Source organism: Podarcis muralis, chromosome 6, assembly GCF_964188315.1.
Source record: "Podarcis muralis chromosome 6, rPodMur119.hap1.1, whole genome shotgun sequence".
Classification (NCBI taxonomy): Eukaryota; Metazoa; Chordata; class Lepidosauria; order Squamata; family Lacertidae; genus Podarcis; species Podarcis muralis.
In genome coordinates, this window is record NC_135660.1 from 71951808 (window position 1) to 71974752 (window position 22945).

General features: G+C 44.5%; 1 protein-coding gene and 1 long non-coding RNA gene across 9 annotated transcripts in view; one reads left to right on the forward strand and one right to left on the reverse strand.

Moving 5' to 3' along the window:
- The window catches only part of CTNNA3 (catenin alpha 3), a 554150-nt gene that overhangs the window by 492414 nt on the left and 38791 nt on the right, over positions 1–22945 (forward strand). For all 3 annotated transcript variants that reach the window (XM_077930540.1, XM_077930541.1, XM_077930542.1), the window contains 2 exons: positions 6208–6300; positions 19472–19653. In XM_077930540.1, coding sequence (XP_077786666.1) covers positions 6208–6300; positions 19472–19653 — 275 coding nt within the window. The remainder of the gene's footprint in view (positions 1–6207; positions 6301–19471; positions 19654–22945) is intronic.
- LOC114597177 (uncharacterized) overlaps positions 4765–22945 on the reverse strand; it is a 229035-nt gene continuing 210854 nt past the window's right edge. For 3 of the 6 annotated variants that reach the window (XR_013393275.1, XR_013393276.1, XR_013393274.1), the window contains 4 exons: positions 13178–13285; positions 8125–8417; positions 7302–7441; positions 4765–6280 (listed from right to left, as the gene is read on the reverse strand). This is a non-coding gene — a long non-coding RNA (uncharacterized LOC114597177). The remainder of the gene's footprint in view (positions 6281–7301; positions 7442–8124; positions 8418–13177; positions 13286–22945) is intronic. The other 3 variants (XR_013393277.1, XR_013393278.1, XR_013393279.1) reach the window with 3 other exon arrangements.

The window sequence follows — 22945 nt, forward strand, 5'->3', positions numbered from 1 at the left end:
TTGCAGATAGCACTTTGCGCCTCAGTTTCCGAACGTTTCGGAAGTTGAACGGTCTTCCGGAACGGATTATGTTTGAGAACCGAGGTACCACTGTATCTGTGACCAACCCTACCCAAAGACATACTTACTCCCTCAACCACGCATACCCCTTGAGGACAATTTCCCTCATTATACACATTATACAAGCTTAGGCTGTCAACTAAAATGGTTAATCCCACTATCAATGATTTGATGAGGCAAGAGCCTTCATTATATGAACTGCAACCTCGGCTAGGTTGGGCAGCCCCTTACTGACTTGCACAGTCAAGAGCAGTAGCATTCCCCTGCCCCCTTACACTCTAAAAAAGGCAATGGGGAAAGAGAGAAGGCAAGGGGAGGGAGTCACAAGCAAGTACATTACCTCATATTTGGGCCCCCTAATGGGTTTTCCATAAGCCCACCCCCATCCCACCTGTATCTTCTGCACATTCCCTCACGTATATCTATTCACACCCCCTCCCCAAAGCTCTAATTCCCCCCTCAAAATTTGGCCCATAACTTTAGGACTACATGTAGTTTCCCCGTTTGTTCACCTGCACCCAGCTCTGGTATTCTGTTTCCAGGTCAAGGGGTGGTGGCAAGAGCGCATGTGTCAATGGAAGTGGGATGCAAGTTCTGTGGGCCCAGGTTTTATAGGGCTATTTAGGCAGTTGGACTGAGGTTTCCAGTGCAAGTACAATCTGTTCAGTATTGTCAATGAGGCAGCATTTTAATGCTTAAAATACAGAATGTTACTTGTTAATTTTTATAGGACATATTGGTCTTCCAGCAATAGGGTCACTGGTGAATAACGGAAAAGCTAGTACAGATGAAGATTGGACCCTGCGGGGAAATGCATATTAATTGACTCTTACAGAATTTATGCATTGTCAAAAAGTTGCTTAGAGGAGATAACTAAATCTTACATGGAGTCTTGATAAACCCTCAACATTTCAGAGTTGTTTTCACTGAACAAGAACTCTGGATTCACCAAGAATTTGCCAAGAGCTTTGGCAAAATATATTCAAAAGAACATCTCACAGCTCTGGTAAATACTTCCAGAAGGGTAAAAAAAATCCCTACCAGCAATTTTTCAGTTCTCGGTGAAAAGGTTCACATTTGTTTAAGATATGTCATTGCATAGATATGACTGCCTAAGTAGCAGTGTGGCATCCTTGCATTGACTGCAGAATTAGGTGAGATCATCCATGCATTTGGAAGGCAAAGTCAGCAGAGCATAGGGCTTGGAGCAGACTTGGGAAAAGGTACTATCTGCAATATATATAAAAAAATCATCTTGACTAAACTAACTAGTGATAGCAGTGTAAATCTAGTCAGAAGTCAATCTGTGCTGAGTTCAGCATGTGGCATCAACCACTTACTCAACTGATCCAGTCCACAGCAACCTCAGTAAAACTCTGCATAGGTTGACTAAAAACTGTAGTTGCCATGAGCTGAAATTATACTTGTCCGTTTTGGTCTATTCATCCTGATTTGCTTGCACAGTGTTCATGCAGGTTAGACTATATCCAGTCTTTTTTATCATTCATTCTGGGTTTTTTGCAGGAAAGTTATTCAACAATGAACATCCTGATTTGCTTATGTGGTGTTTACACATTTCCCTGTTAATTAATAATTCCACACATTTCAGATCTAATGGCAAAAAGTCCGGGGTGGGTGGGGGTTGGGCTGGGACAATAGAGTTGTTTAAATCAGTTGAGTTGCACAAACCTAAAATTCTAGTATGCACTTCAATCCTTCCCACAGAATACTGGAGTCTGGAGGCAACCTTTGTGTATGTTTACGATTACATAATAGACCGAAAAAATGCATGAGTGACTGCATCTCCCACAGTGGACCCCCTCCATTACTTTTGTCTGTCGTATTGTTTCAACAACATCCTCTCAATATAGAACTGAATCAAGACAGGATTGAATCCTGCAATTTCTTACATGCGGTTTACATGCTATAGACCAAAATTATAGATTTAGATAAGTCAAGTCCTCTCTGCATTGCAGATGTAACACCAGTTGTGCTTTGCTCTAGGGTCTGAGGATTGTTTTTTAAAAAGTGAAAAAGCTGTCTAAGCTTGTACCCATCACTGCAGCTAAGTGACTTTGCATATTTGCCTACAGTGATTGTCTTCTGATTAGGTAAAAAAGAATGTATACTGTGGAACAGTAAAATCTGGGGTTTGCTGCATGTAATAATAAAAAACAAATACACTTATAATGAAGCTATCTTTTAAGAATTTAAGGATTTTATTTTCTGAGCAGCCTGCCCAATCATATTGTAAGCTCATATTTACCAGGGTGGTTTAAGAATGTAGTCTTTTATTCTCTTTCTGAACCAAGGCAAAGTTCCATCTAGGCTAGGACTCCGTTTTCAACAGTAGCCAACCAGCTGCTGTTGTGTAGTGCCCAAAGTAGATGATAGCTTTCCTCTATGGACAGTTATATGTTTTAAAAGTATGTGTGCTCAGGGTTAGGCATGAATCTTTAGGCATCAGAGCCAGCCCTACCATTGGGCAGAGTTCAGGAGACACTTCAGGTGGCAGATGCTCTGGAGGAGGGAGTAGCTGTGTTGCAGGACTGGGCCTGTAGCTTCTCCTGCTATTACTAAGGTAGCCTACTGCCCTCAGATATGGTGGAGTTAATGGCAGAATGAATCCAACACAATCTTGGCTACAGCTGCACCATGTTGATTCCCCCATTGCCATAGCCCACCCCCTTTAAGTAACAAACAGCAATGCATGCCATTGGGAAGCAAGATCAGCAGCACAGCCATGCCTGCACTGCTCAGTTGGCTGCTCCTGATTGAAGTAATTCTCAACTGCCAGGCTGATTGGCTTCTGTTCACTTGTGAGGCAGGGTATGTGTCCATTTCCACAGGTCAGGAAGGGTGGAGTTTGAATAAGAGTCATTGCTTCAGTAATGAAGCATCTTAACTTTGGACCTTGTATAGGAACTGGAGGCTCCCTCCATTCCTGCTCTCAGTTAGGCCCTGATCTGAGCAGGTGTTTGCATGTACTTACCTTCTCTCCTCCCAAGCTGCCCCATATGCAGCTAGCCAGGAACTTCAGTGGTGGCTCTGTAGTTTCTACCTGCCTTGTCATCTCCTCTGTTCCTATGACTGCAGGAGTTGGGAAGCAGCTGTGTGTCTGAGAGATGCAAGTGCTGGCCAAGAACTGAAGCATTTGGTGTAGGCACTCCAGTCCTGGGGCAGAGATGTCCCAGTCCCATGACTCTTCTGTGTTACTGGCAGTATGGAGATCCATATGCTGGAGAGTCCTGCACCTCTTGCTCCTTATCTAAGCAGGGCTGACCCCTAGGAGACAGCACTCTGTCCTTCACTTCATGCAGTAAAGTGCCCTGCACTGGCCTTATGTGCATATTCAGAGTCAGGATGCCATTGCCTGGGAGCAACAACAGGGGAGGGTGGTTGCCTTTCCAGCACTGTCTGTTGGTTTACTGGGCATGTATGTTTGACCACTGTGGAAATAGGATGGTGATCTAGATGGGCCTTTCGTATAATCTGGCTGCATTCTCATTATGTAAATTAAAATGATCTTGGGTAGTGGGGATGGAAATTATTGTGGTCTTGGAGAGTAAGCGGTATTGGGCTAGACAGAGTCATGGTACTACTAATTACAAGGCCACATCATTCATATATATTCTGCTACTGAACTTGAAAAGTACCCACAAAGAGAAGGATTTTGAACAGTTTGATAGGAGAGAGACTCTCAAAGTACAGGGATCAGGGATGTTGTATAATCAATGCGTCATTCACAATTTCATGAGCATTTTCAATTTTGTGAATTACTGCAGAATACTAAATTAGGTAAAGGGCAATGCATATTCTTTCCAGGAAAAAGGTCCTAGGGGCTGAGAAAGCTCTCTAAATGGGACTCTGAAGAGCCACTGCCTGTCAGCATAGGACATCCTTCCCTAACCTGGTGTCCGCCAGATGTTCTGAGCTATAGCTCTCAGTAGCGCCAGCTGCACTATACAAAAATTAGGTGACAGGAGTGAAAAATGACAAATGAAAGCAAGTGTGTATATGTCTGTAATAAAACTATTTCATCTAGAATTTAATTAGTTCAACCATTAGTTCTAATTTGTCATTAGAGCTTGTTGTGGTCAGAATTTCTGTAGATGTCACACAAAAGCTTATATATTTTTCGGTGTAGTGAGGCCATCCAGGATTCTCTGTCTTGGAATAAAAAGCCTTTGGTGGTGGTAATTTTTTTAAGTCTTGTGGTGGTTTCCAAACATGAGAATCACCACCTCAGCACTAACTTATTTTAGCATTTGGGTCACCTGGGCATATTTTTCTAAACAATGCATAAACTACTAGAAGGTGTTCCATTCTGCATGTTTCAAACAAGCTATGAGAGATGTTTGCGCAAACAAGTTCTTGCTAGACTTGGTTGTTCTAGAAACCAGTTTTACTTCCAGTTTTACTTCTAGTATAGCCAGCACAAGCTATACTAGAGCTTTCCAAACTGTGTGTTGTGACACGGTAGTGTGTAGGTGTGTCATGGAAATGCTCCCCGTGCTCTTCCCGGGGCAGGAAAGGGGCTAGTTTAACCTCTGGTTTGCTAGTAAAACTGAGTTACTGTGTTGCGAAATGATGCACGTCTAAAATGTGTCTCACCAACATGAAAAGTTTGGAAAGCTCTGAGTTGTACTGTTTTGTCTTTTGGTATTCATAAATCAAACTAAGAACAGGAGAAACACAGGGCAATTGTAGTCAAACCCAATTCCTTGTTAGCTCAGAATTCAGCACATACAATCTTTATGAGCAATCACTCTTTCAATATAAAGTTATATTCATCTTTAAAAGCAATTTGAATAAATGCAGTCTGTTTCTATGCAAATAGGGGTGAGTGTTTGGTAATGCACAACTCAAAATGTGCGGATAAATAAATGATTAGAGGCAGACCTACACAGACGTTCTCATCATACAGGTCTGGCATTTGAATTCTAACTTGAAAATGTAGGGAGCTTTCTTGGAAAATGCAAGTGTCTTTTAATCCCAGGAAAAAAAGAGTTGGGTCACTTAACTGACTATATCAAATAACATGCAATTAATATGAAGCAATAAGGAGCATAACTAAAATATGTGTTTGCAAAGTCAGGCTTTGGAACACTTGCTATGGTCTGACAGAGACAAATGAGGTATCGGATTAAATCAAAGTGTCTAGCTGATGAACTATGGGTGGTATTCAACAAATTTTTACTTAAGAGTAGACCAAATGACATTAATGAAAATGACTAAGTGAGGTCTAGCAATTTCATTTGGTTTATTCTGAGTAAAAGTTGAATACCACCCCATGTTTTTGCAAAATTTACCCCAAAATTAGAGCAATGGGTGGGACAGGTGAAAGAAAGTGGCAAATGCCAGCAGAGTTTTTCATTGCCAATTTTTATTGGTTGTAAGCGGTCTAACTTCAGTTGAGGCCTAACCTCAACAACTAAAGATTTATGGAATGCTAATGGACACTTTCAGCTGCTCAGATGTCTAAACAACAACAGCAGCACACACGCCTTAGTGGCAGATGAGGCTGTGTGCTTTTGGTACAGAGATATAGCAGAGAAGAGAGCAGATTGCTGAAGTGTTAGTCAGCTATTAAACAGAAGTGGACAACATGATTAGGCAGCACTGGTCACCTGACCTCCAGCTGATGACATGGTCCCAATTTCTCTGGAGAATTGCGAGAGATCATTTGCACACACGTAACTCTAATATGTATCCTAACGAATTATTAGGATAATGTGGTGAAATCAGCCTCCTTTTACAAGTCTCATAGGTTACTTTGTAACATTTGTTTTTAATAATCACAAACCATTCTGTGATAGCAACACTGCATTGTGTAAGCCATGCATAACTGTCACAAATATAACATCCAAGAAAATCAGGAATGATCAGTGCAAAATATGGGGGTAAAACAGTCTGTCTGTACACATTCAGTTATATAATTATATGCTACACAAAAACTAGTTAAATAGGCTGAAATAATAGCTCACGTTCTTGAATTCTTCACATTTTTCTTACATATGCATTCATTGTGGAAGTGGGGACAATATGCCACCTACATTAGGTCCAGGCGGAAGTCTGGTATTCTGTCACAGGTGTATGACATCTTTAAAGTTCATGCATAAGAATAATGTCATGTTCTTTTCACAGACCCCAGAAGAACTTGAAGATGTCTCTGATCTTGAAGACGATCATGATGCACACAGCCGCACCAGTACTCAAACTGAAGGGAAAACAGACAGGGTATGTACCAAAGCCATTTTATTCAAAAATAGTTGATCAAACTGCCTGTATTGTTTGTCCTTTATCATGAATAATGCCAAAATATTAACTCCTTTCTCCAGTAGATTTCTGGAAAAAGCATATGAGATCCAGAGTGAAATTAGTTATGAACTGAATGAGAAAAAGCTGAAGTTCTCAGTGCTGGTGTGTGTGTGTTCAATTTGCTTGTGAAATGCCCACTCAAAATTGGAAGGTGCTCATTCCTTGAAGGGCTGATTGTTATTATTGAGTGTTCATATTCTTGTATGTTGTTCAAATACAAAAGGAAACTAGTTTTAAACAGTTTGGCTAGTGCTCCTTTTTTGTAGTTCTCTCCTTGCAGCCTGGCTCTTAAGCAGACTCTTCACACTCCCAGAATTTAGGCTAACCTACATTGCTCAGATAACTAGGCAATGTGAAATCTCCCATGAAGGGAGTACATCTGTATTTGTGAATCTGACAGATACTGTAGTGTCATATTCAGTTTTAATGGAACATGAAATATAAAATTTCATTGGGAACTATTTTACTGTGAAAAGTAAAAGGTAGCATTTCCACTTCTCTCCATCACAGCTTGGGAGTGGGAGTGGGGAAGTCAACCTTTGGAGAGCAAACGGCGACATTTCCAACCTTTCCAATCATAATTCTGAGCAGAGGGGTGGTAGCCCAATCTTTTACACTTCACAGAAAGATATGTGAAAGGTAAAAAGCAGCATTTCCAGAACTGCCCCCTCTCAGCTTTAGGGTAGGTATGGTGCAGAATGCAAAATCCAAAGAATCGAGAAAACTATCTTCCAATCTCACTGCTGAGATCAGGAGATCAAGCTGTGGGGGCTGGTGGGCCACTTCCTGAATCTTGCTGGGCTGAATCTGGCCCACAGGTTAGTCATCCCTTTTATGTAATTTATATCTTGATCTCCCTGACATCAAGTGATACAAGATGGGATAGAAATATTTGAATAAATAAAGCATGCACCCACTACCTTGCCCGCAGCTATAGATGTAAAGCAGCTGTTTCAGAAAAAGAGAGTCCAAGTGGTGTACTTCCAGATGATCCTTCTTGCAGCTTGATTTCCTCTGGGTTTGCAGTCCCATTGTGAACAAAAATAGAGTTTTCTGAGCGCTAAAAGCAAGAAACAAGCACTCTCCATCTTGTGTCCACTCCCTTGCATGCTGCTTCTGTTAAGACCTTATCAGTTCCAGTTCCCTACATGAGAGACCCACCATTCCAGGAAGACACTCAGAAGAATGACAGCTGAATGTCAGGGTTTGCCAAACAATTTGTCTCTAGTTGAATTGTTTATCCTGTTTACAATAAGCCAAGATTTTCTGCATCCTGGAAAGATCTATCTCTCTCTCTCTCTCTCTCTCTCTCTCTCTCTCTCTCTCTCTCTCTCTCTCACACACACACACACACACACGTCTAAACTTGTGTACAATGCAGATACCACAATTCCTTTTATTTTAAATAGTCTCTGGGGACATCATTTTAATAATATTAACTCCTGTTATTAATGGGATGCACCTTAGTTAATATACAAGAGATAACAGTTTGCTACCCTATCATTCATTAAATTTTCAGAAACTGAAACAAACAGTAGGAACGGTACCAGTCAAAGTAGCAAACCCCCTTTTTGCTTTTAAGTTGCAGTGCCTTTCTAGCAATAAAATGACAGTCTTATCAGATTGCAGTAGCAACTTTATAGAAGGCGAGCAACCCAGCCAGCCATAATCTGAGATATATATGCACTCCTAGGAGCCTGTACGTACCATCTTGAGAATTACCACTCATTGGGTTAAGCTCACCTGCTGCTGCACAAGTACAATTTTCTCTGTGTGAAGAATGACATAAAGTTGGATAAACATCCAAACTGACCAGATGGCTGCTATACAGATGCCAAATGGGTGATGCCCTTTTGAACTATGCTTCGGCAGCTGCCCAAAGCACCTGTCCTGATCAACAGCTGTCTTCTACACAGTCTCCAGGAGCAAAGTCCTCTTCTGCCCAGGTGAAAGAGCATTCAGAGGAACAGCATCTTCACCATGCTTCCACAATGGTGTCCAATAGTAACAGAATGTTGGCAACTTCCATGCAGTATCTGTATAGAATGAATGCAGATAATCAGGGCATAAGTGATTATACTTACTCTTTCTTCAATTTATTATTTATCATACAATTTATCACACAGGTCTGGCATTTGAATTCTAACTTGAAAATGTAGGGAGCTTTCTTGGAAAATGCAAGTGTCTTTTAATCCCAGGAAAAAAGAGTTGGGTCACTTAACTGACTATATCAAATAACATGCAATTAATATGAAGCAATAAGGAGCATAACTAAAATGGTAAAGGTAAATAAACTAAAAGGTAAAGGTACCCCTGCCCGTACGGGCCAGTCTTGCCAGACTCTAGGGTTGTGCGCTCATCTCACTCTAGAGGCCGGGAGCCAGCGCTGTCCGCAGACACTTCCGGGTCACGTGGCCAGCGTGACAAGCTGCATCTGGCAAGGCAGCGCAGCACACGGAACGCCGTTTACCTTCCCGCTGGTAAGCGGTCCCTATTTATCTACTTGCACCCGAAGGTGCTTTCAAACTGCTAGGTTGGCAGGCGCTGGGACCAAACGACGGGAGCGCACCCTGCCGCGGGGATTCGAACCGCCAACCTTTCGATCGGCAAGTCCTAGGCGCTGAGGCTTTAACCCACAGCGCCACCCGCGTCCCATAACTAAAATATGTGTTTGCAAAGTCAGGCTTTGGAACACTTGCTATGGTCTGAGAGAGACAAATGAGGTATCAGATTAAATCAAAGTGTGTAGCTTTTGCACCATGCTTCCACAATGGTGTCCAATAGTAACAGAATGTTGGCAACTTCCATGCAGCCTCTGTATAGAATGAATGCAGATAATCAGGGCATAAGTGATTATACCTACTCTTTCTTCAATTTATTATGTTAGACTTTGGAAAAAAATGTATCAATATTCTAAAGGAACAGTGCAAATATTTTAAATCAGTTAATTCCCCAGTGTTTAACTGTGACTTTCCAGTGTTCTTAAAACATACTGTGTGAAATGATGTGAAGTGTAGGTGGGTTCCTATGAAGCAAGACACAGTGATAACAGCAATAACTTTTACTGAACTAAAAGAACTGGAAAACTAGGGGAAAGCGGCTGCTTATATACTTTTCTGAAGGCCTGGGCCACTCCCCCTCTCAACGTGTCTAAACTCCCAAGCTTCAAATCATAAAGAGGTTAAGGGCCAATGGCTATAGCCCAAATCCTGAAACATTCTGTGATTGGATATGTATTGGGCTAAGAATCCTTAGTTCATACTCAAGCTCAGGCAAACACAGGCCACTGAATACATAACACAATGATTCCTAAACTAAACAAAACAAAACACTTGGCAATTAAGATACCACTGCTGCCCAATTTAGTCTGAATTGTGCCCTAAAACTATTACCTTTGGAGTTTGAGATAAATAAAGGATTTCCTTAAAATAGTTTCCATGCGGAATAATTGTTGGTGTAATTTGGAAAAATGGGTGAAATTGCAGGAAGGGATGCTGACAAGATTTGTTCATTAATTGAATTTATATCCCACTTTTCCTCAAAGGAGCCCAAGGTGGTGAACATAATTCTCCTCCTGCTTGCACATTTTATGCTCATAATCACATTGTGAGGTAGTTTTGGCTGAGAGTGACTATGGTTTCAGATTTGGGTTTCAGTCCGGAGGCTGAGAATTTGCCTAGGAAAAGGTCTGCTGCTTCTCTTCCTATTGCCAACTGTCTGTATATGGTACTCACTGCCTACTGTTATTGCTGAATGATGCCATGCCACGCCCATTAGGGCTGCATCATTCATTGTACATGTGTGCTCAAGCTCCCATATGGAAAAGTCTGTTGGTGGGGAAAATACAAATTGTGGTGCAAACATGGCAATAGTGGCACAGGAACGTAACAACAGCCCTCCTGGGTTAAGCCATTGGCCCATCTAGTTCAGTATCTTGTTCCCTCAGGAGTCTGATGTCTGATGCTGATGGGATAACCCACAAGCAAGGCATGAGCACAACAGCACTTGGTCCGCATGAGATTACCCACACCTGGTATTCAGAGGCCTAATGCCTACGCCAGTGGAAGCAGAACATAGCCATCCTTGTCCTCCATGAATTTGTATTTAAAAATTGCCCTTCAATTTTATATAATTTAAATTTGATTTTTTTATTTATTAAATTTGTATTTTTAAGTGATCCAAGTTGGTGGCCATCACTGACTCCCATTGAAGTAAATTTCATAGTTTACTATGCATTAGGATGGATTGCAGGGGATAGATAACAGTGATTCTTGAACTGTGCATTAAATGGTAAATGGTAGTTTAGCTTGGTGGTTTTTAGACAATGGTGCGGTGGTGGTATTGTCAAGTTCAAGAGACAATAGAAGTCATTCCAGAAAACACATTCAAACATTTACAGTACAGTAACGCGGGTGGCGCTGTGGTCTAAACCACAGAGCCTAGGGCTTGCCGATCAGAAGGTGTGATTCGAATCCCCGTGATGGGGTGAGCTCCTGCTGCTCCTGCCAACCTAGCAGTTCAAAAGCACATCAAGGTGCAAGTAGATAAATAGGAACCGCTCCGGTGGGAAGGCAAACAGCGTTTCATTGCAATGCTCTGGTTTGCCAGAAGCGGGTTTTTTTCATGCTGGCCACATGACCCGGAAGCTGTACGCCGGCTCCCTCGGCCAATAAAGCGAGATGAGCGCTGCAACCCCAGTCGGCCACGACTGGACCTAATGGTCAGGGGTCCCTTTACCTTTACAAACAATAAAGTAAGCATGCAAAACTATATATAAAATCAAACTGAGCCATTTTCAAGTTACAATGGTCTTAACTTGTGCATTTCTCTTCACCACTCAACCTTCTACTTTGAAGTTGTGGTATGGAATGGTATTAACTGATCAAGCACCTAAGATATTTAATGTAGTGAAGTGATCTCATAGTATACTGGACCTTATTGTGACACTAAGCCCAGCAGTGTATCCAAGACTCCTGAATGGGATTAAGAGCCTAATTTAAATGGATAAGCAGATGCATAGGTGAGAAGGCAAAGGGTTTGTATTTTTGTTTTGACAGTGAGAACCAAACAGATATTTTATATTTTACATATAAAATTGGATTCACAGACAAGCTGTTTGTGTAACTTTGAGAACTCTTGTAATGATATGATTGTTATGCAGAAGATGCCTGACATGATTTCACAGTAGCTCCTGCTTGCCCTTCAACCTCCTTGCCTCCATATCTTTTCGCTTATGAAAATGCATTTGCAGATGCATTGTAGTCTCCAAACAGCTCTGCTACACTTGAATTTAACAGGCTTCTTTGACCCCACATGCTCCCTGCACCAGAATCATGATTTCTTTTATATGTCCTTTTGGAGAAGGGCTATTTGAGAGGGATTTTCTTTTGTTCACTTTTGTGTTCAGTAATATTTAAAAATAAATCCACAGTGGAAATAGTTTAGCAAGGCTGTGTGGGTTCTGGATAAGGAAACTGAAGTGAGAAGCCAGCAAAATATATATTAAAAAAAACAATTTCCCATAATTGTTTTTGCTATTTTAAAAATTGTTTAAATCAAGTTGTCCCAACATTCTGAGTTGGGATGATCGACTTTCATTCCGGCTTGGGGCTTATGCCAGTGTAGACCCACCTGAGCTTGGGGATCCATTGGATCCTGGCAGATCTTGGGATTGAATTACCCCCTCAGTGGGTACAGGATTGCAGCCTGAATAGTAGTAGTAGTAGTAGTAGTAGTAGTAGTACAGTGGTACCTCGCAAGACGAATGCCTCGCAAGACAAAAAACTCGCTAGACGAAAGGTTTTTCCGTTTTCGAGTTGCCTCGCAAGACGAAAACGTCTCGCGACTTTGTTTCCTTTGTCTAAATAATAATTCGCAAGACGAAAAATTCGCTAGACGACAAAACTTGCGGAACGAATTAATTTCGTCTTGCGGGGCACCACTGTAGTAGGTTTTTAGGTTTCCCCAGCTACTCTGGACAGCTCCCAACAGAGGACTAAAAACAGAATAAAACATCAAACATTAAAAACTTCCCTAAACAGTGATGCCTTCAGATGTCTTTTAAAAGTTGGATAGTCGGATAGTTGTTTATTTCCTTGACATCTGATGGGAGGGCGTTCCACAGGATGGGTGCCACTACCAAGAAGGCCCTCTGCTTGGTTCCCTGTAACCTCACACTTTGCAGTGTGGGAACCACCAGAAGGCCCTTGGTGCTGGACCTCAGTGAATATCCTCCTCCTGTTGTTCTCTTGAATGAGGAACAATACTTCTATAAGGCTCCACAGCCTCAGGGTGGACTGATGTCAGATTAATCTGATTATGTATTTAAAATTCAGTCTACGTTCACAGCATGTTGGTTGGCATACACAAAAATATTCAGGAATTTGTTTTTCAGTGAAGCGAAATTGCTATAATGTTAATTAACCATCTGTTATGCATATCCTTAATGTATCACACAAAATCTAAACTTATTTTACTGTCCTGTAATCTGAATGGATTTTATAATCAGGATGAAGAGTGAGAAGTTGTCCAATTTCTAACCCAATAGCAGCCAGAAAATGTATGCCTGAAAGTATGTCACTTTAAAATGGATTCTGAAAAATTATTTAGGCATTATTCCTCTAAGCAAGGAGTAGCAATTATTTTAGGTGCACATACAATACATATAGCTGTTAAGAGGGCAGTCACCTGAGCTCTAACAATGCATTGGTGAACTGATACCCCTGCCTTTGAAGAGGCAAAATTTCCATATGGGAGGAAAACAGTGAAGCAGTCTGGTCTGGAATGTGATGGGTACCTTTTTCAGGAAAGTGGCTGGCAACATGTGGCCATGATGAGGTGTCTTTTAGTCTTTTTGTCAGATGAGCAGGAGCTGCAGTAGGGTACATAGACCACATTCTCTCTCCTAAAGATGGACAACATCAACATCAGTATTAGGCAGAGGTGATGTCAAATGGGAATGTGCTGCCCCACATTTCCACCATGTCCCAGAATGCCCTCCCTCATGGAACTTGACAAGAGGGGTGGCCAAAAGAAGGTTTTGCCACTTACCTTTTCACTCAAGGGGAAAAAAAGATGAATAGCAACTCTATGTGCTGGAAGTGACGGGACAGGCAGGGTGCCTCCTCTTGTGCTTATTCACACTGCCTGATGGGTGGGCCGGCTCTGGCATTAGGTCACAATGGAGAAACTCTCCTTCAGGCAAGTGGCATCAGAAGGTGGTCACAATGGCCAGCCACTCATCTTCAGGCAGGTGGCATCATAAGGTCACCAGAATGGCCAACTTGTCTCCTTCAGGCAGAGAGACCCTTGGTGTTGCTGATAATATCAGAAGAGAGCTTTGCTCTTCCATTATGCTGTAGTAGTTGGCCATTGTGACCTCCTCCTGATGCCACCTACCAGAAGGAGAGAGACTGGCAACTGTGTTGATACCACAGTGCAGGGTAACAACCTACCTGAAAAAGACCGGTTGGCCGTTATAGCTCTATTTAGCCATTGCTATTTATTGTAACACACCCACTTTATTTGTGGCAGTTTATGAAGCTGAAATCTATTGCTTTAAAGGGGACCTACTGCCAGTGGGAACGCGGGTGGCGCTGTGGGTTAAACCACAGAGCCTAGGGCTTGCAGTTCAGAAGATCGGCGGCTCGAATCCCTGCAATGGGGTGAGCTCCCATTGCTCGGTCCCGCTCCTGCCATCCTAGCAGTTCGAAAGCACATCATACATGCTAGTAGATAAATAGGTACCACTCTGGCGGGAAGGTAAACGGTGTTTCCGTGCACTGCTCTGGTTCGCCAGAAGCGGCTTAGTCATGCTGGCCACATGACCCGGAAGCTGTACGCCGGCTCCCTCGGCCAATAAAGAAAGATGAGCGCTGCAACCCCAGAGTCAGCCACGACTGTACCTAATGGTCAGGGGTCCCTTTACCTTTACTGCCACCTACCCAAATATGTGAGAGATCCACACAAGTGCAACACCCCAAGTTAAGTGAAGAACAATCTGTTTCCCTTCACTTTCCTGTGGAATATACCCCCACTTCACCTATTATAATAGAGTGGTACCTCTGGTTACAAACTTAATTCGTTCTGGAGGTCCGTTCTTAACCTGAAACCTTTCTTAACCTGAGGTACCACTTTAGCTAATGGGGCCTTCTGCTGCCGCTGCCACATGATTTCTGTTCTCATCCTGAGGCAAAGTTCTTAACCCGAGGTACTACTTCTGGGTTAGCAGAGTCTGTAACCCAAAGTGTTTGTAACCTGAGGTGTTTGTAACCCGAGGTACCACTGTACTTACTTGTTGGTGTGTGTCACACCAGAATCCATGGCTTTTGCTCTAAACAGTGGCACTACCTGGTATCATTTAGTAATGCAAAACATGTCATTGATTGGGAGTACAGCAAACATGTGATTGATTGAGTAGTACAGCAGATGCTTTCGATGCAAAAAGTCCCAGTTTTAGGTCCTGGCATCTCCAGGCAGAACTGGGGAAAGTCTCCTGTCTCAAATGCTGGAGAGCTACAATCAATCAGTGAAGATAATATTGCACAAGATGGACAAATGGTCTGAGACAGTATCAGGAGGCTATTTCTATGTGACTTCAGTTTCTCTGGCCGGTAAGCAAACAGCAAACTGCTGTAGAGGCAGGGACACTAGCAACCCAATATTATTACATCATGCATTTTTCATTATTAAAAGGCAGCAAGGAAAAGAGGAGGAGGAGCCTTTCAAGCATGTAAAGTAAGATAGAGAACTGCATTTCTGGTTTGAATTTTAAAATTTAGTTGAATGCAGCCATGAGTCAGCTTTGGTTTCTGTTTCAGCTGAATACTTTTAAATATTGTTCCCCTTAAATATGAAAAGTCCTTAGCCATCAGAGAATATTCCCACAGAGATCCATGCCTACAGGCTGATTATTTTGTATGATTTATGAGCAGCATAGCACTGTGCTACTAAGGAAGATAGAATGAATGACCTAGAGAAACTTGCTTCTCAATATGTCCTCTGTTAAGATTTGGAATGTTTCACTACCTTGTAGTGCCAGGAAAGATCAAGAACCCTATAAAGGTCCCCCAATGTATGGGATAATCAATATTTTCTCATGCAGTTGGATGGAATTCTAAAACTGAAGGGAGGCTATATTTGCTTCTCCACGATCTGCAAGGTTTAAAATAATTTACCCAATGTAACTAGAATTTAGTCACAGTTCAGTCTAAACGTGTTTTCTGTTTCAATCCACATAAGCTGTCCTCTCATTCTGAAAATGACAAGCGCAGTAGGAAAAGGGTTGTTTTCAGTTGTGTTATTCTTACACATTTCTTTTTGTTCTCTTTAGTTTTTAAAAAATGTTCCTTGTGGTGACCAAGTAAATGGTTATATAAATCTGTAAATACATTTTCCTAAGCATGTCAGATTAGTTTAGGAATATATATCTACATACAGTGGTACCCCGCAAGACGAACGCCTCGCAAGACGGAAAACCCGCTAGACGAAAGGGTTTTCCGTTTTGGAGGCGCTTCGCAAAACGAATTTCCCTATGGGCTTGCTTCGCAAGACGACAGCCCATAGGGAAATCTCCGGGACAGCGGGGAAGCGCAGTGCGTCTTCCCCACTGTCCTTGGACCTCCCCGGCGGTGGGGCGGGAACACCTCCTCCCGCCGCCGGGCTTCGGAAGGCTCCTCCGAAGCCGGGCAGCGGGGCGGGAACGCCTCCCCGCGCCTCCCGGCTTCGGAACGATGCTCCGAAACTGGGCGGCGGGGCGGGAACACCTTCTGAAGGCCGGCGGGGGGCAAAAGTCTTTGTTCCCCCCTGCCTGCCTTCCCGGGAGAGCGGAGAAACGCAGCACATTTCTCCGCTGTCCCGGACGGCTTTTGAAGGCAGGCGGGGGGGGGGAGCAAAGACTTTCGCACCCCGCCCGCCTTCAGAAGAGGTCCTGGACCTCTTCTGAAGGCGGGCGGGGGGCAAAAGTCTTTGTCCTCCCTGCCTGCCTTCCCAGGGGCTTTTAAATCGCCCCGGACAGCGGAGAAGCCCTCCGCTATCCCGGGGCGATTTTAAAATGCTGCCCGCCAGTATTTTAAGATCGCCCCGGACAGCGGAGAAGCCCTCCGCTGTCCCGGGGTTTTTTAAAATGCTGGGGGTGGGAATAAAAGCCCTTGTCCCCCCCCCCCAGCCTTCAGAAGAGGTCGGGGGACAGACTGTCCCCGGACCTGGTCTGAAGGCGGTTTCCCTAGGAACGCATTAATTTATTTTCAATGCATTCCTATGGGAAACCGTGCATCGCAAGACGAAAAACTCGCAAGACGAAGAGACTTGCGGAACGAATTAATTTCGTCTTGCGAGGCACCACTGTATATAGATAACCATTCACAGATTAGCAGATTTCTATTCCAATACCAGAGCACTTTCTCTTCTCCTCAAGCATTTATTCAGAGCGCCTTTTGGCAAGGCAGATGGCATAATCATTGACAGCTGGAAAGAGGCTGGCCATCATTAAAACAAACACTAAATACACGCTTCTAGACAATTCCTGGAAATTAAAGCATGTAAGTAGAAGGAAGAATAGAACATGGGCATTGAAAATGACTAAACAGTTTATCCGTATTTCATGCCTTTGGGAGAGAAACTGATTTTTTTTCCTTTATAGAAGTGATATGCTTAGAGTGCATCTGAATTCAGGTAATCCTGCTTGTCAGTTACTGCAGAGACTGTAGATCTGATCTAGTCACTGCTGCACCCAAGCCTGGTGTCAGCACTTGGTATGGTTGGGAAACAACTGGGATCCAGGTGCCACGGTAGGGCTCTTGGGGGCTGATGCTTTGCCTGCTGAAACCTCGCCACCAGTCTCCACCTCCTCTGTGTGGTGGCAGAGGTGCTGTGATTGTCTGAAAAATACCCATATGGTTGCCATATTCTATGCTCCACAATGCAAGGAATACCCACTGTCAGGCATTGCATTATGGGGCATGGCAGCTGCTTGAATCCTTTCCATCAATTACAGTGCCACTGTTTCTAGCTAATCCTGCTAATCCCGAGGAGGAGGAAGTGGTTGGCAGCAGCTCTAGGAATACTACTACAGACAGTGGGCCCAAATGACAGCAAGGGGTGATCTGTGCTGGCAGGTAACCCACAGAAAGTAGTAAGCAGAGGGCCCATCCAAGCCTGAGGCCGCACAGGAGTATTCAGCTAATCACTCCCTTGTCTATTCTAGGATTGCATGATGAGCCTTTCACATTGAAGGGATGGGGAGCACACCACAAAACACACCCACCCACCCCAAATAAAATACCTGGTACTTTATCCTCCATTTGTATTAAGCTGTCAATATACATGTATTTGTACTATATAATATGTATACAAGCAGCTTAATAATGAGTTATCCTGGGTAAGATGGTGGAGTCAAAACAAATGGCCCAAACTACACAATACAGTAATATATGAACATATTTAAATGAAGAATATGCTTCACAGTGAGTATGACAATATGAGTAATTTAAAATTGTTGTGAAACCGAAGAGCAGTACCCACCTTTGCAACTGATACATTCCCCAGTATCAATCCACAACACTTGCCTTTCATCAGGGATGGTATTTCTGCCCCACTGTGATGATTTGCCCTGAGGATATCTCTTTACTTCCTTCTACAGTGGTGCCCCACAAGACGAATGCCTCGCAAGACGGAAAACCCGCTAGACGAAAGGGTTTTCCGTTTCAGAGGCGCTTCGCAAGATGAATTTCCCTATGGGCTTGCTTCGCAAGACGAAAACGTCTTGCGAGTCTCGCCATTTCCCCCCCGCTTTCCCCCCTTTTTCTAAGCCGCTAAACCGTTAATAGCCTTTTAACAGCTTAGCCGCTAAGCCTTTAATAGCCGCTAAGCCGCTAAATCGCTAATAGCGCTAATCCGCTAATGGGCTTGCTTCGCAAGACGAAAAAACCGCTAGACGAAGAGAATCGCGGAACGGATTCTTTTCGTCTTGCGAGGCACCACTGTATATAGGTAGGTAAAGGTGAAGGGACCCCTGACCATTCAGTCCAGTCGTGGACAACTCTGGGGTTGCATGCTCATCTTGCTTTACTGGCCGAGGGAGCCGGCGTTTGTCTGCAGGCAGCTTCTGGGTCATGTGGCCAGCATGACAAAGCCGCTTCTGGCAAACCAGAACAGCGCATGGAAACACCGTTTACCTTCCCCCTGGAGCAGTACCTATTTATCTAATTGCGCTTTGATGTGCTTTTGAACTACTAGGTTGGCAGAAGCAGGGACTGAGCAACGGGAGCTCACCCAGTTGTGGGATTCGAACCGCCAACCTTCTGATCAGCAAGCCCTAGGCTCTGTGGTTTAGACCACAGCGCCACCCGAGTCCCTTATATAGGTAAATAGGTAAAGGTAAAGGGACCCCTGACCATTAGGTCCAATCGTGACTGACTCTGGGGTTGCGATGCTCATCTCGCTTTATTAGCCGAGGGAGCCGGCGTACAGCTTCCGGGTCATGTGGCCAGCATGACTAAGCAACTTCTGGTGAACCAGAGCAGAGCACGGAAACGCCGTTTACCTTCCCGCCAGAGTGGTACCTATTTATCTACTTGCACTTTGACGTGCTTCCGAACTGCTAGGTGGGCAGGAGCAACGGGAGCTCACCTCGTTGCGGGGATTCGAACCGCCGACTTTCTGATCGGCAAGTCCTAGGCTCTGTGGTTTAACCCACAGCGCCACCTGTGTCCTGCCATATAGGTAAATAGTTGCTATTAATTCCTTTGGTGAAGAGGAAAGTGCTACACTTAAACTGCCCTTTATCTGTTACTGGGTGGCCTGTCCCACTAAAAGGGACCCTGGTTGTCTGGGTGTGGCGTGTTTATTTATTACAATCTGTGCACAGAACACACAGTGGTGCAGTTTTGACTTTTCTAAGTATCCAGTGCAGGACCAGCCAATCCTTGGACAAATACAGAGCCCAAAGATGCAGGCATCAGATCTCAGCTGTTGTTTCAAAATGACATCTTATTCAGAGCAGTCATTTGTTAATGTCCATTTGCATCCACAAAAGAAGGACACCCTCTGACAAAGGCAGATGTTTTGCAAATCAAATTATCTTATCTTGCAGGCAAAGATGACTCAGTTGCCAGAGGCAGAGAAAGAAAAGATAGCTGAGCAAGTGGCTGACTTTAAGAAAGTCAAGAGTAGACTTGATGCAGAGATTGAAATATGGGATGATACCAGCAATGACATCATCGTTCTGGCTAAACGGATGTGTGTGATTATGATGGAGATGACAGACTTCACAAGGTAATTATGCAGGATTTAAAATACATACATACATGCATACATAGAGCTAGAAGCAATTGTCACGTTCAGAGTGGAAAACACAAAAGAGTTTATAATGACAGATGACAAGTGAGTGTCACAACTAATAAAACTGAAAATTGAAGTATTCAGTGTGAAATACTGAAATGCCAAGCCGTTTAAACCATCACACTGTGCTTGCCTTTAGGGGAGAAAAAGTGATGTTTATCTTTGTCCTTTTTGTTTTCCTTTGATTTTACTTGAGGTTATTTTCTCTCGTTGATCCTTTTAGCACTGTTAAACAGTAAAGTGACATAATGGGATTGAAGTCCTGTGGTTATGAAATTACTCAGATAAAAACAGAAAAGCTCTTGAATGTGTACAGCATTTGTTCTTCATTGTGAACTTTGGGCCTATCTATGCTAGAAATTTACATGGTTTTACTACTTTAAATGTCACAGCTTCATCCAAGAATCATGGATATGATGATATGGAGAGGGAGTAGATCCAGGGATCCCTCCTAGATAACAACAATTCCCAGTGTTCTCTGGGAATGTTATAGGAATTTAAATTGGTGGTGTAATGCAGCATTTGTGTTTCTGTACTTATGTCTGAAATATTGGAATTTTCCATAATGCTTTCAGGGTTGGGTCTACTGGTCAGAGTGGATCCAGTATCCATTTTTGCAAACTACACCTTTGCAGGCATTTTATTACCATTTAGTCAACTTTTGGATAAAAAAGATTAAAGACCTAAAGAAAACTAAAAGAGTAATAATTATATTCTGGCTGGAAACTGAAACTATTGATAGAGACTACGAGATAGACATACAGCTGCACAGGGAAATCTCCCTTTTCCCGGATCACTGCAGCTCAGTGTTTAAGGCTATATCCCGGACTTGCTTCGTAACACATAATGGTAAGGATGCTGTGAATCCAAGGACATATCTATACAGTATTGTGAAACATGATGTTTGGCTTGGCTGATAAGCATACATGTTGGCAGAAATGTTGTAGATATGGCTTCTATGGAAATAAATGGGAGCTCTTAAAACAAACAAAATCCCACCCTTATCTGCCATTATATTTTGAAATTTGCACTTTAAAACAATAGTACAGTGGTGCCCCGCAAGACGAATGCCTCGCAAGACGGAAAACCCGCAAGACGAAAGCGTTTTCCGTTTGCGAGTTGCTTCGCAAGACAAATTTCCCTATGGGCTTGCTTCGCAAGAAGAAAGCCCATAGGGAAATCTCCGGGGACCTCTTTTAAATGCTGGCGGCGGGGAGCAAAGCCTTTCCCCCCCCTCCAGCCTTCAGAAGAGGTCCAGGAAGGCCGGCGGGGGCCAAAAGACTTTGCTCCCCACCGCCAGCATTTTAAAAGCAGTCCGGGATAGCAGGGAAGCGCTTCCCGCTATCCCGGACGGCTTTTGAAGGCAGGCGGGGGGGAGCAAAGACTTTTGCCCCCCGCCGGCCTTCAGAAGAGGTCCTGGACCTCTTCTGAAGGCCGGCGGGGGGCAAAAGTCTTTGCTCCCCCCTGATCTCAGCGCCCGCAGGCTTCGGCATGCTGGCAACTCTCCGCAAGCAGCGGGAGCGCTCCCGCTGCTTGCGGAGAGGTCCGCGAAGCCTGTCCCGGACGGCTTTTGAAGGCGGGGGGGGGGGGGAGCAAAGACTTTCGCCCCCCGCCCGCCTTCAGAAGAGGTCCTGGACCTCTTCTGAAGGCCGGCGTGGGGCAAAAGTCTTTGCTCCCCCCTGCCTGCCTTCCCGGGAGAGCGGAGAAACACAGCACGTTTCTCCGCTATCCCGGACGGCTTTTGAAGGCAGCACGCTCAGGCAGCACGCTCAGGCTTCGGCATGCTGGCAACTCTCCGCAAGCAGCGGGAGCGCTCCCGCTGTTTGCGGAGAGGTCCGCGAAGCCTGTCCCGGACGGCTTTTGAAGGCGGGGGGGGGGGGAGCAAAGACTTTCGCCCCCCGCCCGCCTTCAGAAGAGGTCCTGGACCTCTTCTGAAGGCCGGCGGGGGGCAAAAGTCTTTGCTCCCCCCTGCCTGCCTTCCCGGGAGAGCGGAGAAACGCAGCACGTTTCTCCGCTGTCCCGGAGGGCTTTTGAAGGCAGGCGGGGGGGGGGGGAGCAAAGACTTTCGCCCCCCGCCTGCCTTCAGAAGGGCGGGGGGCGAAAGTCTTTGCTCCCCCCTGCCTGCCTGTCCCGGAGGACTTTTGAAGGCAGGGGGGAGAGCAAAGACTTTCGCCCCCGCCCGCCTTCAGAAGAGGTCCAGGACCTCTTCTGAAGGCTGGCGGGGGGCAAAAGTCTTTGTCCCCCCTGCCTGCCTTCCCAGGGGCTTTTAAATCGCCCCGGACAGCGGAGAAGTCCTCCGCTGTCCAGGAGCGATTTTAAAATGCCGCCCGCCAGCATTTTAAGATCGCCCCGGACAGCGGAGAAGTCCTCCGCTGTCCCGGGGTTTTTTAAAATGCTGGGGGTGGGAAGAAAAGCCCTTGTCCCCCCCCCCAGCCTTCAGAAGAGGTCGGGGGACAGACTGTTTTCAATGCATTCCTATGGGAAACCGTGCTTCGCAAGATGAAAAACTCGCAAGAAGAAAAACCTAGCGGAACAAATTAATTTCGTCTTGCGAGGCACCACTGTATCAGGATGCTTCCTCAAAAACCCTTTGGCACAGGAAGACTTTGAATCTCCCTACTACTGGTTCTGTAACTGTAACTGTAACTAAGGCAGACTTAGAAATGAAATGGAATGCAGTTCACAGCCACTGTTCATTTTACCAAGCAAACACTGACTTTCACTGGCCTCTCATAAAAAAAGTAAAGGACCCCGACCGTTAAGTCCAGTCATGAACAACTCTGGGGTTGCGGCGCTCACCTCGGTTTACTGGCCGAGGGAGCTGATGTTTGTCCGCTGACAGTTTTTCCGGGTCATGTGGCCAGCATGACTAAGCTGCTTCTGGCGGAACTAGAGCAGTGCACGGAAACACCATTTACCTTCCCGCCGGAGCGGTACCTATTTATCTAATTGCACTTTGATGTGCTTTTGAACTGCATGGTTGGCAGGAGCAGGGACCGAGCAACGGGAGCTCACCCAGTTGCAGGATTCAAACTGCCGACCTTCTGATCGGCAAGTCCTAGGCTCAGTGATTTAGACCACAGTGCCACCCGCGTCCCTCCTGGCCTCTTATACATAGGATTAAATAAATGCCTGCAAAAACTTTTACTCCCTGCTCTCTCTGATCCATATTAACAGGTCCTTACAACAAGGGAACCTGCAAATCACGTACTCCCAATCAATGGAG